A 16,612-nucleotide genomic window follows, 5' to 3' on the forward strand; every position below is an offset into this window, starting at 1 on the left:
TTTATTGTGCAACGTATGGTTGAAGGAGAGGGGAGGTGGAGTTACTGGAATGTGTGCTCTGTGAGCCTGGCCAAACTCCATCCCTCAGTTCTCTAACAGGGAGGGCTGTTCTGCCTGCAGGACTAGGACCAGCACAATCCAGATATGGCCCGCAGCCCAAATTGAGACAGCTACACTTGTTGGGCAAGTGCTACCAAAACTGTCAAATCTCCAGGGGTACCTTCATCTGGATCAGTACCAAGAAATCTCTCCTTACCAGGGTTACTGCTTTCCTTTGGGTTGTTTTTTTTTGCCAGCAGTATTCCGGGAAGACACTTCCTAACAAGTAGATTTACAGAGACAACATATTTGAAGGAAATACTATAAAGAAAAAAAAAAAAAAAGGGGGAGGCCACTTTGGAGTTTGCGACCCTGAGAATTAATCTTAACTGTTTTCTGGAAGGGAGGGGCATGTGGGCTCTGTCCTCTCCAACCAGCCAGCCCTGCCTGAAACCTGACAATCAAACACTAGAAACCAAGGGCTCCACCAGAAAGTATCTATTGTTGTAACCAGCTCCCATGCAGCTCAAAGACAGGAAAAAGAGGGCAAGCTCATCAAATTAATTGCCTACCATCAATTTCCTACTGGTTCTCTATGTCACTGACTTCATTTTACCTGTCTTTTGATCTCAAGTCATTGTTTCTTTCTTTCTCTCATCCTTCCTTCCATCTTGCTTGCTTGCTGGGACACGTGCAGTGTCCCTGTCACCTCCCTCCCTCTGTGCAACCTTGCTGGCAGCTTCAACATCTGCTCATTTTGTGTCTCAATGAGGACCTGTGATGACAGTCACATACACCAACCGCGTGGCTGACGCCCGCCTAGGCACCTTCTCACAGCTCCTGCTCCAATGGAAGGGAAGTATCTACAAACTTCTCTACTCCGAGTTCCTGATTTTCATCTCTCTCTACTTCACCATCAGTCTTGTCTACAGGTAAGCACCCTTACACAGCCCCTCACTCTCAGCCTCTCCTGAGCAGGACAACTGAGCAAGGAAGTACTGGGACAGTGGTCGTGGTGAAGAGGAGCTGGCCAGCCACTCCCCAGTCACAGGAGGAAAGGAAAGGTCCTTCCTCGCTGTTCCAGTATGGCTCAACAGCTGACAAATCTCCTTTTTCTGTCCTGGGAAGGAACACAGTTTCTTTTCCCTGGGATGAAGAGTTGTATTTGATAATGACCTACAGAAGAATAGCGTGTAGATCAGTAGAGACCAAGAATGAACCAGTATTGGAGATGTCTCACAGTGGGGAGCTCTAGGAGAGAGTTTCCCTCATTACATACAAGCAATATCCATTTCTGAGAGCAGACATCAGCTCTGGGACCACAGATCTACGATGAGGCAACTATACCCTTGGCTGGTCTGGTTTTGGTGGGGAAAGACAGGGAGCTGCCCTAGCTGGTTCAGTCATGGGAGCAGGGAAGCAGCTCTAAGAACGAGACAGTAACTCACAGAAGAGCAGAGCTTGGACTGATGTTTTGCACATCCAAGCTCTTTGGCAAACCCTTGATATCACACAGCACTCTCCCAAGTGAGAAAAGTAGGGGTGGTCCCTGACATCAGGCTGCACCACTTAGCACATGCTCTGCCAGTGCCCACCTCTGGCCTGGGCAGGAGGGTGTTTGGGGGAGGTGAGCTGGTGTCCCAGGCTCGCCAGGGCTGCTCACATCGTCCCCATGGCATGGCAGTGCTGTGACTACCCATCCTGTGACTACCCTTCCCTTGCCAGACTCCTACCCCAGCAGGCCCAACAAGGCACAGACTCTTCTTTGAGACCAATGCTTCTGTTTGTGCCTTTTAGGCTGATCCTGAGCGAGAGCCAAAGGCTGATGTTTGAGAAGCTGGCGCTCTACTGCAACAGCTATGCTGAGCTAATCCCCGTGTCCTTCGTGCTGGGTAAGGAGCTCTGTCTAGCAACACACAGGGAGGGGAAAGGGACAGAATTTCTTCTCCCTGGGTTGGTATAGCTCTGCAGGCAGGCAAGATTCACTGAGCAGATCCCTCCCTCTGCCTTTGTAAAACTCCTCAAGCAGAATACATCGTTCTGTGTTGCAGCTCAGGTATGCCCCCAGCACACTGCCAGCACTCTCCAGATGTACTGTGGGTTCTGCCAGGGGGGGCAGGCACCAAGTAACACTAAATAAACTGAAACTCTTAACTTTAGAATAGAGCCCTGAACTGACCTCCAGGCATGCCTGTGCCCAGGGGCAGTATCAGACTTCCTACACATGAGCATTTACATCTCCCACTCCTTTAGGACGGCTAATTTGATCAGCTCACCCCTAGGTTTCTACGTGGCTCTGGTGGTGTCTCGCTGGTGGGCTCAGTACGAGAGCATCCCGTGGCCTGACCGGATCATGAACTTGGTCTCCTGCAACGTGGATGGGGAGGACGAGTACGGGCGGCTCCTGCGTCGCACCCTCATGCGCTACAGCAACCTGTGCAGCGTGCTGATCCTGCGCTCGGTCAGCACTGCTGTCTACAAGCGCTTCCCCAGCATGGAGCATGTCGTGAGGGCAGGTCAGTACTGCTACTGCCCTCTGGCACCAAGCAGAGAGCAACACCGTGCTGCTGTTTTGGGGAAAAAGAGCCTTGGAAAGGGCCACATGACCTCCACATTGGAGATGGGCTAGTGCTGCAGTGTGCTCAGCTGATGTCTGCAGCGGGTGCTAAGCACCTGCTCATGCCCTAACTCTCCTCTTCTGAAATATCAACTCTTTGTGCTTCCCCACTGCACAGTATGCTCGTTCCTAATAGCAGCTGGAAGGCTTGTTTGAAAGATAAAGGGTCTCTGCCCAAATTTTTTACATAAGGAGAGTGTCAGGATCGGGATTGTGAATGCAGATACGCTGCAGGGCCCAGGGCAGCCCTGGCTGATCAGATTAGGGTGACTGTGGTGCAGCAGCTTCACTGGGAGCTGCTTGTCCTGCACTGGGAGCGTGCATGGGCAAAGAGTTCTCTGCAGTAAATGACCCTGGGCACAGATCTACGGCAGAGCACGAGCAGCCCCCTGCCAAGTGGTATGTTTGTCCTCCTTCAGGGCAACAGTTTTCCACTGGGCAGGTGGGAATTGGAGCCTCAGACCTCCGACCTTAAATGCTGGGCTCCCTGAATCCTCTCTGAAGATGTTCCTCAAGGTACAACATGTCCCAGGCTGCCTAAAGGGAGATGTTGCACCTGCCCTAGTCAGCTGGGTTCCTTTTGCAATCGGAGAGAAAAACAGGTACTTCCAGTACACAAGTTATCCCATTCTCAACAAATATCTGTGTACACCAGGCAACTGCACCCTCAGCAGTACTTTTATCTCCCAGCTGACTGTGATCTGGTTGGATATGCTGCAGACATCTAAAGTGAAATGAGATAAAACCTGCCTCTCACACTTCTATAACTCAATGTTTTAACAAGTAGGCTCATCCTCCTCCTATGTGTCTCCTGAAGGCTGAGTGACTGTGTCTTTGATGTGATTTTTAAGGAGATCTAAGATGACCACCTGAGATTTAGATGTTTTCATTTCAGTCAAGATCAATTCCTTTCTGCCCTCTATAGCCATCTCTCTCCCATCTGCTCTTTTCCACCCAGGTCTCATGACACCAGAAGAGCACAAGAAGTTTGAGAGCTTGAATTCCCCCCACAACAAGTTTTGGATCCCGTGTGTGTGGTTCTCCAATCTGGCTGTGAAGGCAAGGAATGAGGGGAGGATCCGTGACAGTGTGCTGCTCCAAGGCATCCTGAATGTGAGTGGCAGAGGCAACAGGCAACTGTTTGAGATTCTCATCCAGCCCTCTGGGTGGAAATACAGGGATTTCCAGAGTCAGGTCCGGAGCAGCTCATCCTTCCTGGTATTCACATGCAGGGAAAGTGACACTGTTCCTGTTGCCTGGAGTGAGATTCATCTGCCCAGAGAGAGAGATCTCCCTGTGGGCTATTTATCTAGACTCACTATATAGTCAGGAGAGAGAAATGGATGCTCCTGAGACATTCTGTGCGCAATCTGTTGGCTGCTCATTTTGTGAGGAGATAAACTCTGCTATGAAGTGAGCTCAGATGGGATCTTGGGCTCAGATGGAGACCCCCAGGCAGCAAGGAGTTCCTCCAGGGCAAGCGTGAGACCTTGCTCGTGGTCTGCTGGGTGACACGTGGCAGCAAGGGAACAGGAATCCTGGATGAGCCCCCCCCCCCCCCCCCCCCCCCCGAGTTCCAGAGGAGGTTTGAGCAGGACACAACAGGCTGGTGCAACAAAGGGCAAGGAGATGCAAAGTTATGCTGACAAGCTGTTCCTCTTCCCCGCTGCAGGAGCTCAACACCTTGCGCAGCCAGTGCGGGCGACTCTACGGGTACGACTGGATCAGCATCCCCCTGGTCTACACTCAGGTGAGAAGGGATCCCCCACAAGTATTGCTCCACTGCCTGCCTGTGCACACATTTATACCCATACCTGACCCACACACCAGCCACCGGGACCACTTATACCCACGGACACAGGTTAGCTCTCACATATGTAGCTCAGCAGCACACACCCAGCCCGGCCTGATTTCCCTAACTCTGACACAGCCACTGCTACAGCAACACCTGCTGTCCAGGGGTAACTAACCACCACCTGTGCCACACACGTACACGGAAAACATACACAGACCCACTCCCTGCCACCACCTTGCAGGGAGGACATCCCTGAAGTAGTTTCTTCCTACTCAGCAGAGCTGAGATCCACCAGCAGCTCTGAGGGAGTTGTGCCACGTGTGCACGTGTGCTCAGCTGTTTAATAGCCCTCTCGATGCAAACGCAGATGCTTTGGCACCAACTTGCTCCTTTGTCTCCTACAATCCAGCTGCTCAGGTAACACTAACACACTCTACTGTGAAACAGGAATTGCTTCTGCTCATGCAGTGCTGAAGGTTAATGGGGAGCACACTGGAAAACTATATTCCTCCACAGACCAGTGTCCTGCACACAAGGAGCAAAAGCAATATCATAGCATGTCTTTGCCCTCTCTGCAGTACACAACCCATTTTTTTTTTTCTCTCCTCAGAGGTGCCCATCCACAGTGCAAAGTCTATCATTCCAGGCACTCTCCACCCTGCCCATCATGAAACAGCTTTGTGCTGTTCACTGCAAGGAACTGCAGGGCTAGCTCAAGAGTCTTGTGATGCTGGGTGTTTGTTTTGAACCCCCTTGCCTGTTGCGTCAAGAGACCACGCGAAAGTCTCAGCTGCTTTTAATTTGAAAAGGGGAAGTTTCCAGTTCCGTGATTACAGAGAAAAGCGCAAAGCTCATTGTAGCCTGAAATCTGGGTAAACAAGCAGGGAAATATAAAAAAGGCCCAGTGTGAGGACCAGGAAGGAAGGAGCTAGTTCAGAGCTGGCAGCACTGCCAGGGTTCCCATCCCTGACTTGAAAGCAGCCTGCCAGCATGGACTGATCCGCGAGGGGCTTGAGACAGCTTTTAGGAGACGCAAAGACAAGAATGAAAAGAGCTCACAGCATCTCTTACTTCAGAAACAGAACAACCACGCAGCCATGTGTCGGTTATTTAAGCTCTTTCCATCCAGGATATCACAAGCATTCTTCTGCCACTATCTTTCTGTGATGCCTACACAGATGTCATTCCAGGGACAGCATAGAATGAAACAGAGTGTATGGAACAGCTAAAGGGAAAAGGGCATATTTAAAGCTTTCTGCAGTGAAAATACATCTTCCTGCAAAAAGCAGAGGAAAAGCCTGTCCTAACTGAATCCAAGGCTTTCAAAAGGCTACAAAGCCAGCAGCTCACCGCTGTTCAGAGATGTGTGGGGTAGAACTGAAGAGATGCTGGAAAAGCAAGCTGGGAACTCAAGCTCCTCTGCTGTGTCCCCTGGCATCTTTCCCAGGTGGTGACCGTGGCTGTTTACAGCTTCTTCCTGGCCTGTCTGATTGGGCGGCAGTTCCTGGATCCAGAAAAAGCATATCCTGGCCACGAGCTAGATCTCTTCGTGCCTGTCTTTACATTTTTGCAGTTCTTCTTCTACGCTGGCTGGTTAAAGGTAAGTCCAAGAAAATACATGTGGAGCTGGAATTTGACCCAGCCAAGAGTTTTTCCCAGTGTGTGCTCACCAGGGACCCAGCTGTGTTCTTTGGCCTGTGAGCAACATGCCAGGCGCTGGCAGACAAAAGGGGAGCCAACAGGGGCTGAGGGTTTGCCAAGACCTTCTCAATTTCCAAGTGTCTCTCCCTGGAGATCAGCTCCCCATTTCCTAAGCTTTGGTCCTGACTAGTTTGGGGAAAAAGAGAGGCAGTGGGCTACACTTGACCTGTAGTGGTGGTCCGTAGTTGCAGGAGGGCTATGAGAGCAAGGGGCAGTTATCCGTGTGTATCAATGAAGGGTCTGAAGCGGCTGAGGGAACTGGGGGGGTTTAGTGTGGAGAAGAGGAGGCTGAGGGGAGACCTCCTGGCCCTCTACAGCTCCCTGACAGGAGGGTGCAGAGAGGGGGGTGAGTCTCTTGAACCAAGGAACAAGCGACAGGACAAGAGGGAATGGCCTCAAGCTGCGCCAGGGCAGGGTCAGGCTGGCTCTGAGGAAGGATTTCTTTGCAGAAGGGGCTGTTGGGCGTTGGAATGGGCTGCCCAGGGCAGGGGGGAGTCCCCATCCCTGGAGGGGTTGAAGAGTCGGGTTGACCCAGTGCTGAGGGATCTGGTGGAGTTGGGAACGGTCAGTGTGAGGGTCATGGTTGGACTGGAGGAGCTTCAAGGTCTTCTCCAACCTTGATGATTCTGTAAATGTCTCCCAGCCACTGGCAAGTTTCCATTTTTAACCCACCACTTTTTTGGAAGGAACAGCCTTGCCTGGAATTCAAGGGACACCACACTTGACTCTGCCCAACCGGCCTTCTCCCCACAGGGAAAGGGGCAGGTATGACCGTGATGACCTGTGCTATGCGCTCTCCACATGCAGGTGGCCGAGCAACTCATCAACCCTTTCGGGGAGGACGATGATGACTTTGAAACCAACTGGCTCATCGACAGGAACCTGCAGGTAAAGTGAAAGCAGGATCCTCCAGATGAGCCCAAGGAACAGAGGCAGGACTGCACCTGAGGGTTTAACAAGCCCCATCAGTGCACTCACCAAGTTCTCCTGCGACACCTCTGCTGCTCACCTCCCACACCTGCAGCAGAGCATCCCCGTTACCCTTCTGCTTTCCTCCACAGCAGCCAAGGAGACATCCCAGGCTTCTGGAAGGATGTGGGGCAAGATCTTTGCCAGAAAGACCCTCCCCCACACACACACCAGGGAAGACAGGGCTTTTGCCTTATCTTTGTACACAGAGACTGACTGCAGCTTTAGTCCGTGCTCTGGCACACAGGATGGATCCAGAGTGCTCATTTCACGCCCTCACTACCTTTGAACAGCACATTATTCCTGCCTCTCCCCAGCTATTCCACCCTGTGTCTGTATCTAAAACTGCCACCTCTGTTTTCTTCCACACAGTCACTCTCCACCTTCAGCCTTTCTGTCCTAGTGAGCATATTGCTTTCCGGTCTCCTTCAGCATTATTTTCCTTCCAATTAATCACATCTTCTCATGTGAAAAACAATCCAGGTGACAGGAAACCACATAGCAAACTTGCCTCACTACTGTGCTACATTGCTTCCTCCTGCCCCGCATTCCTTTGTCCACTGAAAACGGGCCCACGTGGCACTGCTCACCCCATGTGACATTCCTGCTGTCCCCTCCAGGTCTCCCTTATGGCAGTGGATGAGATGCATCAGGATTTACCCATTCTGGAGAAGGACCTTTACTGGAATGAACCTGACCCCCAGCCGCCCTACACCGCAGCCACCGCCGAGTACAAGCGCCCATCATTCCTTGGTTCGACTTTTGATATCAGGTGAGTGCAGCCACAGGGGGTCAGAACAGTCCACATTTACACCTTGGATCAGATCTCATCTGGGATAGACTTGAGGAGTAAGAGCAAGCAGGAATACCTTTCTCCATGTTCTGTGAAATCTTGCTCTAAAATACTTTTAGGCTCATCCAATAGCCAACATCCTCCACAGAGAAAGACGCCTCTGATCTCTGTCCCCCTTCCCCTTCACTACGAGCAGCCCTATTGTGGTGGGCCTAACACACCTCTAATGGCAGTAGAGGAAAAGGCTTGCCCCTGGCAACAGCATTCCCTCAGCTGCCAGCCTCTCCACCAGAAACCACCTTTTTTGCTCCTTAGACCCCCTTTTGCCTTTCCTCAGCATGCAGAAAGAAGAGATGGAGTTCCAGCCCCTGGAGCAAATTAAAGAGAACGAGGAGGCCAACCACTCCACACCATTACTGGGTCACCTAGGCCGCCTCCTCGGCGTCCAGTCACCAAACTTTTCCAGGTCCTCTTCCCGGATGAACCTGCTGCGCAGGCGAGGAGACCCCACATCCCCCTTCTCCCATTACATGTACCAAGACATGGGCAAGTCCGGAAGCCCTTGCAGCATCAACCAGCCAAGAGGAGACTCCAGCTCACAGGAACAATGGGACAATGAAGATGGAAAACTAAGGGAGTTTGATGCCTTCATGTCAACCCCATTTTATGAGAGACCTGGTTTCTACAGTGCTCCACAGACACCCATCAGCTCTATCCCCATGATTTTCCCTTCTAGACGCCAAGGCCGCAAGAAGCCTCCTGCACTCTCCAGCATCGCCGCATGCTCGACTTCTCTTCGGGATGTCATTGTCAACTCCTCACCTTCCAGAGTCAGTGATACATATAAGAGCCAGAGCTCCCTTGGCTCAGGTGCAAAGGAAACATTTATTTGGCCAACAGATCGGGGCAAAGGTCCTGATGCACTCGTAACTGTAGAAGAAAAGAGCAACTCTAACGGTAAAAGCAGAGAAACTGTCGCCACAGGAAGTCCAGGAACTCAGTCAGCAGCATCAGACAGCCCTAAATTTCCCTTCTTAGCAGAATCCCCAGACCACGAGGCACAGGGTAGCTTCAAGAATCTGAAGACCTTGAAAGCTTCCCACCCACCCTGGCTAACCCTGGAGAACACAGCATCAGCCACTCCCAATTCTGAGCATTCAAGTGCCTTTCACACCCCCAGTAACAAAACCCCTGGAGGCAGTGCCTCCCTCTGTTTCTCCTTCACTCCTGTAACATCTCCAGTGCTGGAGAGATCCCACCTGGGGAACGTGGGCCCAGACACTCGCAGCCTAAATTTAGAAGATGCAGCCAGCGCTCCAGACCAGCAACCAGCAGAGGTTTCCAGGAACACGAGAGATACTGGAAATGGAAGCACCGCGACTCCCCCTACAAAAGAGCCAAGAAGAGCAGAGAGTCCATCCCCCAATGACTCTGGCATCTCTCTAGCTGAAGGTGACTACGTGGGGCTGATGGAGGTGATCACAGAGAGCAGCGAAAGCACGTGTGAAGAGCAGATAGATCAGTACAGCTAGAGACAGAGGGGCACACGCAGTTCTGTGGCGATACCTGCTGTATTAGTGATATTGTGGTATCTTTACACCTGGCCACACTGGCACTCGCCCAGAGACAGGCAGGGCAGCCAAACCACCTACTGCTGGAACACGCAGCTAGAGCCCAGCCTAGGCTAAAGCCAGAACTAAGGACACACTGCTACTGGCCTCAGGTACAGCAGCAGGCACAGCTTCAGTGTTACAGTAACAAAATAAACCAAGCCCCTCTCCATTTCTAGCAAAAGAACAACTAAGGCTTTGAGTATTAAGCAGTAGCTCAGCAGGTACCAGCCTGGAGCACAGGTACAGCCCAAACCCAAGGAGAACTACAGTTAATAAAAGGATTCCTGCCCCCTCCTCATCACAGCAAGAAACAGAACTTGGGCTTTATGTTAACATTTGTCACAAGACTCATGACAAGTCTCGGGCAGGACTTGGCACTACTGACAAGATACTGCAGGGAAACTAAGAGACAGAAGCAAGTCTCATCATTTCTGATGCAGACCCACAGTGCTTCTCAAAGTCACACCCAGCTCGTGTTTTCCAGCACTAGAAAAGGAATGGGGCAAGGCAGGGCAAGTGCCTACCAGTACAGATGGCTGCAGCCAGTGGTCTTTGCCCAGCACATTGCTTCCTTGTGAAATTCCACAGCACATCTGCCACTGGTTTGACAGTGCTCAGAGAAGTCATCTGGATGGCAGCAGACACCACACAGCTCTGAGTTTTTACTGTCTTCCCTAAGAAAATAAAAGCAAGGCTGAAGGCCTCCGTTTCATTTCCTCATTTTAGTTTCCATGCAACAGGAATTTAGAGAAACCGTTTTCCTACTTCTGCCTTCAATAACAGCTGCAAATCTCATATGACAGGGACACATGACAAATTTACCTCCCACACCCCTTCTGATGCCTTCACAACAGCTGCCTCCCTCTCCACCTTCCCAGTACCACTCCTAGACTTGGGCAGAAGTCACCCACACCCGCTACAACTCCCAGTCCTGGTCCTTGAGGCAGTTCCTGCAGCACTGCTGTTTCAGTCCAGCCTGATTTCTCTCCATGCACAAGTGTAGTGGTATTTGTTAGACAAGGATGATGTTTAGCAAGGCATTAACCCCCACACTTCAAAAGCCTCATCTCAATTCACAGGGACCACTTCAGGAAGCCCAGACACTCAAGCCTTCCTTTCCTTAAATGTTCCTGACAGCAACACCTTCAGTGTCAAAGGCATTTAAAACACAACTTTAGTCACCGAGCAATTCCTGCAGTAGATGCCATTGAACTGGAAAAAAAAAAATATTGTAAAAACACCCAAGTAGAACCTGATCCCTCTAGTATATTCCTTCATCCAACTTAAGATGACTGTCACAACAGAGACTATGGAGCACAATCCTGCAAGCACAGGCCTCTCGCTCCTGAGAGAAACAATAAAAAGTCAACTTGAACTAAGTCACTTTATTGGATGGAGGGCAATACACAAAACACAAGAGAAAAGAAGGGTGATATTTGGTACAGAGTATGAGAACTGTTTATCTAGATAGCTGAAGATGCATGCATGGCTGGACAGTAAAGTAGAAGTCCCACTGAAGCCCCCAGGGTGGCTCTCGGCAAGACTTCAGCTCTCATTGTCACTGTCCCCTAGGGTGTGCTTGTCAAAGAGGTACTCTGCCATGCCATATTTTGGTGCCCCCATCTTCCGCAGGTTGGTCACATGGTCACCCAGCTCTTTGATGGACTTCACCTGTTCATCCAGGTAGTGAGTCTCAATGAAGTCACACAACTGAAAGGGAGACAAAAGAGTTTAAATTTAGGCCTGGACACAGCTGAAGCAGCACCTGATATCCTACCAATCCTCTTTAGGGAAAGGAAAGGGTACAGAGTGACAAATTCTAAAGCTGCAGAAGATACCCAAGAGGAAGAAGCCTTTAGTTTTGCCTCAGCAATGCCAGAACAAGAGCCAAATGAGGCAGGCTTCTCTAGGCACACTTGCTCCAGAACTCCACAGTACGATGTCAGCTCAAAGTCCCCTCTCTTCCTCACTGCAAGAAGCAACAGGCAAGTTTCTGAACATATTCAGAAGCCCCCACTGCACAGTACTTGAATTCTGACAGTGAGGATTTCCACCTCTAGAACAGTCCAGCTATGTTCTGAGAAAGTCCCTCTAATTTACACAAGACACTTCCCAGTCTACTTTGATTCAGACACATGCTAATCTCTTCCTGATACTAAGAGGCTTCAATCTAGCCTTGCCAATAACTTCCATCTGTCCAGAAACCTGTATTTTCAGACACTGTATTCCAAAGTGTCAGGGCTTTTAATATTCAGAAGCAACTCCAAAAAGATTTTATGACAAAGGCCTTGCAGGCATCCACTGGCTTAAAGTCAGAACTTATCCCTCACAGCAACAAGCCTTCTCCATAGAGCTCAGTACTTTCCTTTCCTTCTTCCTGGAAAGAAGGATGCCATTCACATGAGTGCTCTCTGTTCCCAAGGGCAACAGAAGGGTTTGAACAAAGTGATGCACCCACTGTTCTGGCCTCAGCCACCGATCCGGGAAAAAGATGGCAATAACTCTACCAAAGGGCTAAGGTACAGGTTGACACCCGGGCCGGTCCCTCTGGAAAACCTGAACCACTAGTTCACACCCTTTTTTCACCTTGAGGAACAGCAGGGACACACAACTGGCCCCCAAACGCACACAATTAGACACACACAAGCACCCTCATTGCAGAGCAACATTCTCAGCTTCAGCATCCACTTACGTGTGGGTCATTCTTTTCAGTTGCCAATTTGTGCAGTTCTAACAGTGACTGGTTCACATTCTTCTCCAGGTGGAGGGCACACTCCATTGCAGTCAGGCCATTCTCCCAGTCATCACGATCTGGCTTCTAGAAGGGGAAAGAAAGCACATGATCATGTTTTCTGTAAGCACCTGCAGACCATTAGGGAGCAAAGTCTTTAAGATCAGTCTCAAAGCCTGATTAGATCAAGTTCAGGCATTTTGCTATCTTCAAAAGCTTGGCACATGCAGAGCACACTCTGAACAGAACTGAGCACGTGCTCCCAAGTCCCAGACCTGTCCCCATTCCCCAGGTTCTCCTCATGTTATGTTCTCTGAGCTCTTGTAGGCAAGACAGCTACTAGAGCTACTTTCTTCCCCCTCCTGATATAACCTACAGCTCAAACATCTGCCTGTAAGCAGGCAATGAGCATCCTCTCAGAAATGAAGCAGTTATGACACCAGTCCAGGCAAGTGCAGTCTTCAGCTCCAACTGTCTGGTCTAGAGCCTGGTGTTTACAGGTACTCAGACTTTCTGGTAAGCCAGGGAATTCTTCTCAAGTACTCACTGTTTTCTCCCATGAAAAGGCATCTTGCATTAAACTGGCCCTACAACACTGCTTACTTTTTGCTGTTCCAAATAATGTTAATTTAAGTGACTTCAAGAAAACGGTGCTATGAAATCTTGAAGTGAGCCATAACAAGTAATTGGGAACTTGAGACTTCACGTTCCCATGGCAAGCGAGTTCTCTACAAAACAGCATAGAGAACACCCTTGCCATTAAATTTAAGGTAGATGAATCAGTTGTATTCTAGATACCGCAGCAAACCACCTAGGGCTAGGCATCCTCTTCTTACACAGGAAATACTTTTTATTAGTCAAATTACTACACATGTCTAGATTTTTGGGCTGAGTGCCAGACACGGATTGCAGCCGTGGGGTATACGCTTATGTACTGTCAGCTGCTGCTCCTTCCAGGAGACGACCCAGAGGCTAATTCATCCCCTTCCAGTCTGGAGACAGACCCCAAGTCTAGTGCTGCATGAGACAGGGCAACCCACAGCTCCACTCCTCACCTTGATGTCCTGCAAGAAGATGCGTCCACCTCTCTGATTCTGTAGTTTCATCAGTTTCTCAGCATGCTCACGTTCCTCATGGGACTGATGCAGGAAATACTTGGCAAAGTTTTTCAGAGCCACATCATCCCGGTCAAAATAGTAGGACTGAAAAATAAGAATTCATATGCTCAAAACCCCAAGCCTCTCACTCCAGCCACCGGACAAAGCCAAGTCCATACTGTGACTTCAGATGTGTCTCTGATGACCCCTACTTCAAGATGGCTGGAGTGTAAGCTCAGGCTACAGCAAGGCAATATGGCAAAAGTTGTTCCTTAGTTAGATTTTCCCAACCAGGATTAAATTTTAACCTCTGTCCCTACCATGAACACCAGGGACACTATTTGTGGTTCAGTTCTGAAGATACAAAACAAACCCCACAAAGTTACTTATTTTTCTGAGCACCATTCAAACACCTTAAAAAGCCTTCTTTGAGAAGGAGAAACCTTCCCTGCTCCCTTTGTTTGCTCGAGTTTGTTTACAATGATCAAGTCAAGGTTCTGACTTGCAACACCACTTGAGGATGGCCAAGAACTCTAAGGCACTTCTGCAATAAAGATGCCGTGCTTCCTCAGGCTTATCAGGGATTAGATTAAGTAGTACACTTTCTACTTTGGTGGGGGGGAAGTTAGTATCACATTAAAAAGACAAAAGTTTAAATGAACTAAAATACATATTCAACAGCAAACACAAGATCACCTTTTTTGAAAGCTGAAAAAACTCTAACAGTAGTTAGAAGCCACCACACAGCTTGTTTGTTCTTTGGTCAGAGCCATTAGGCAGGATTCAAAGGAAAGCTTTGTATCCACTGTCAGTTATTTACCAGAAAAACTACTACAAAATTCTCGGCTCTTAAACCAGTGGCTTGGAGGTTCAAGGCAAGACACTGGTGCTTGTGTGCCACTATCATCCACCAATATAATTACATTCAACTCGTGGCTGGGGTTCAGACCGTCACAGTAATGCAGAAGCAAGCGGTAAAGCTCCACACCTACATGCCACAACATACTACAGTGTCACCAGAAAGTCTCAAGTTACCTGCACATCTAAAGGACCACGACTGCTGCACAAAGGTCAGAGCTGCTGTTTGGACCCAAGTTATTTATCTCAGCTATGGCTAAAAAGGGAGTCTCATGCTAAGGGAGACACCCAAGCACAGTGCCAAGGAAACTACGGATTCCTACCGATTCACTTCAAAAACCTTGCCTCACAGACAAAAACGCCTGTGGGAAAGGTGCCAATCGCTTCGTTAGCCAACTCCTGCTATCCTGCCCAGCCCCAAGGGCAGAGCCGCTTGGAAGCTGCTGAGCTGTGCCGATAACAAGTCCGCCAAGGGCAACGGACAGAAAGCGGTAACTGAAGTTCGCCACCGAGATAAAGGCCTCACCTACAGAAAACAAGCGGCCGCCCCACCCCCTGGGGAAGGCCGAGAACGCCTCAAAAGGCGGGGGGGGGGGGGGGGGAGGAAGAAGAGGAGGAGGGGCGCGGCTGAGCCCACAAGCACCGCCCGGCACTCGGGAAGCCCCGCAAGCCGGTCAGGTAGTTTGGGCATCGTGCGCCGAGAAGACAGACTGGTCCCTTGTGCAGAGCCCGGGCAGCGCCTGCACACTCCCCACTCGGTGGGGAGCACACTCGGGACCGGCAGCCCCGTCTACGCCTTTAGTCCTTGCAAGATCCTTCGCTCGTACCGCTACCCCACGCCCCCCTCAAGCCCCCATACCTTCCCTTCCCCTTCTTCCGGAAGGTCTCACACAGAAGGTGGGACGCTTCTTCCCCCTCCCCGGGGAAAAGCCTCAGCGGGTGGGCCCGCCTCCTCCCCGAGTCTGGCCTAACCCCCCTGCCCCTACCTGAACACAAGCGTTCCCGGGTAGGCCTGAAGCGCGCCCTCCCGCCTTTACCCCCCGCCCCCCCCAGGCCTCACACCGCACAAGCAGACCCCCTCTACCCCGTTTTATCCTCACACACAGGCCGCACGCCAGACAAACCCAACAGCAGCGCCCGTCCCCCCCCCACCCCACGATTTATCCACACACACAGGCCTCACGCCGGACAAGCCCACGAGGAGGCCCACCCCACTCCCTCGCTTTATCCGCACACACAGCCCTCGCACCGGACACGTCCGAGAGCAGACCCCATCCCCCGCCGAGGTGCTCACCATGCTGAGGTACACGTAGGAGGCATAGAGCTCCAGGTTGATCTGGCGGTTGATGGCGGCTTCGCAGTCCTGGTGGTAGTTCTGGCGCACCTGGGAAGGGGGCGCTGCCATGGCGCTGCCTTAAGGGATGAGTCGGTAGGTACGAAGGGCTAGCGGTGGCGGTGGGGGCGGCGGGCCCGAGCGCGGCCGGTTCCGTCCAAGCACTGTTGACGCAGGAACCCGCTCCGCTCCGCCTCGCCGACGCGCTCTGACTGGCGGCTGCCCCGCGCCGCCCCTTTTATAGTGCCGCAGCGCCAAGCGCGCGCCGCCCCGCCCCGCCCCCTGACGCGTGCAGACCCAGCGTGACTCAGCACCTCCCCCGGCGGCGCGCGCCTCGCCCCGCCCACCGCGCCCGCCCCCTTCCCGCCGCGGCCCACGGCCACGGTGCCCGCGGGGCGCGGGAACCCCCCGCCGCCCGCCCCAGAGCGGACGCAGCTCCCAGCCCAGGCTCAGCCCGACCCAGCCCCAGCCTGACGTGGAGGTCGAGGGTGTCTCTCTGCCACTGCGGGGGGCTCCTGACCCCCATGGGAGGGAGCAGGCCTGGGCAGAGGCACAGAGAGCAAAGCGCTGTGGGCACCAAGATGTGTTTGTTCAACGGAAAACAGCGTAAACCTGAAAGGTTCGTTAGGAAGGAAGGAATTCATGCTGTGGTGGATGGGGATTTTTCCCCTTTCCCTTACTCTGAAAGTGGGAATGGGGACTGGAAACCAGTATAAAAGCTCAGCTGGGTGTCAGTGGCAGCTGCCAGCTCTGTCTTGCCAGAGGCTCAGTGCTGAGGCCTGGTGAATTTTCAGACTTCAGTGACCTGCCCCCCTTTTGGATACTGCCTCAGAAACCCTCCTCAGAAACAATTAAATAAAGGTGAAAATCCTTGGTGACCCTCATGAGCCAACCACAAGCAGACAAACAGCTGAACAGTACCATCACTCCGCAAAGTTGCTCCAAGTTACCAACAGGCAACTGCAGCGATGGCTCTTGGTGTTTGCCAAGGACCTGGGGAAGGAAACACGCTGGATGTTAGCACCAGTCACAACTAAAGGCACCCTACACAAGAAAACTGCTGAGA

General features: G+C 51.4%; 2 protein-coding genes across 4 annotated transcripts; one reads left to right on the forward strand and one right to left on the reverse strand.

The window, feature by feature from the left end:
• Positions 1 to 819: 819 nt before the first annotated feature.
• On the forward strand, positions 820 to 10,289 carry BEST1 (bestrophin 1). 3 transcript variants are annotated; one of them, XM_074917968.1, is made up of 10 exons: positions 820 to 971; positions 1,837 to 1,931; positions 2,322 to 2,555; positions 3,615 to 3,769; positions 4,329 to 4,406; positions 5,899 to 6,051; positions 6,960 to 7,040; positions 7,742 to 7,893; positions 8,252 to 8,481; positions 8,536 to 10,289. In XM_074917968.1, exons 1-10 carry the CDS (start codon positions 820 to 822, stop codon positions 9,444 to 9,446), a joined length of 2,241 nt encoding a protein of 746 aa, XP_074774069.1. In that variant the 3' UTR covers positions 9,447 to 10,289. The 3 variants fall into 3 exon arrangements, with proteins under 3 accessions (XP_074774069.1, XP_074774068.1, XP_074774070.1); XM_074917967.1 differs by having other exon boundaries at positions 8,252 to 10,289; XM_074917969.1 differs by having other exon boundaries at positions 954 to 971; positions 2,293 to 2,555; positions 8,252 to 10,289.
• A 603-nt stretch (positions 10,290 to 10,892) lies between these two features.
• Positions 10,893 to 15,768, reverse strand: FTH1 (ferritin heavy chain 1). Its single transcript, XM_074918001.1, has 4 exons — positions 15,508 to 15,768; positions 13,314 to 13,460; positions 12,220 to 12,345; positions 10,893 to 11,237 (listed from the first exon to the last, which is right to left on the reverse strand). The coding sequence occupies exons 1-4, from the start codon at positions 15,616 to 15,618 to the stop codon at positions 11,073 to 11,075; spliced, it is 549 nt and encodes a 182-aa protein (XP_074774102.1). The 5' UTR covers positions 15,619 to 15,768; the 3' UTR covers positions 10,893 to 11,072.
• Between the last annotated feature and the right edge of the window lie 844 nt (positions 15,769 to 16,612).

The sequence above is a fragment of the Athene noctua genome, chromosome 14 (assembly GCF_965140245.1).
Source record: "Athene noctua chromosome 14, bAthNoc1.hap1.1, whole genome shotgun sequence".
Lineage (NCBI taxonomy): Eukaryota > Metazoa > Chordata > Aves > Strigiformes > Strigidae > Athene > Athene noctua.

Bases quoted from the DNA above. Each gene is read 5' to 3' on its own strand.
- BEST1 (XM_074917967.1), top strand. From the start codon at position 820: ATGACAGTCACATACACCAACCGCGTGGCTGACGCCCGCCTAGGCACC. The intron at 2,556-3,614 runs GTCAGTACTGCT...TTTTCCACCCAG, and splicing joins GGAGCATGTCGTGAGGGCAG to GTCTCATGACACCAGAAGAG. The intron at 6,052-6,959 runs GTAAGTCCAAGA...CTCCACATGCAG, and splicing joins TCTACGCTGGCTGGTTAAAG to GTGGCCGAGCAACTCATCAA.
- FTH1 (XM_074918001.1), bottom strand. From the start codon at position 15,618: ATGGCAGCGCCCCCTTCCCAGGTGCGCCAGAACTACCACCAGGACTGC. The intron at 12,346-13,313 runs GTGAGGAGTGGA...TTCCCCTTCTAG, and splicing joins TCTTCTTGCAGGACATCAAG to AAGCCAGATCGTGATGACTG. The intron at 11,238-12,219 runs GTAAGTGGATGC...TCTCCCTTTCAG, and splicing joins CTGAAAAGAATGACCCACAC to TTGTGTGACTTCATTGAGAC.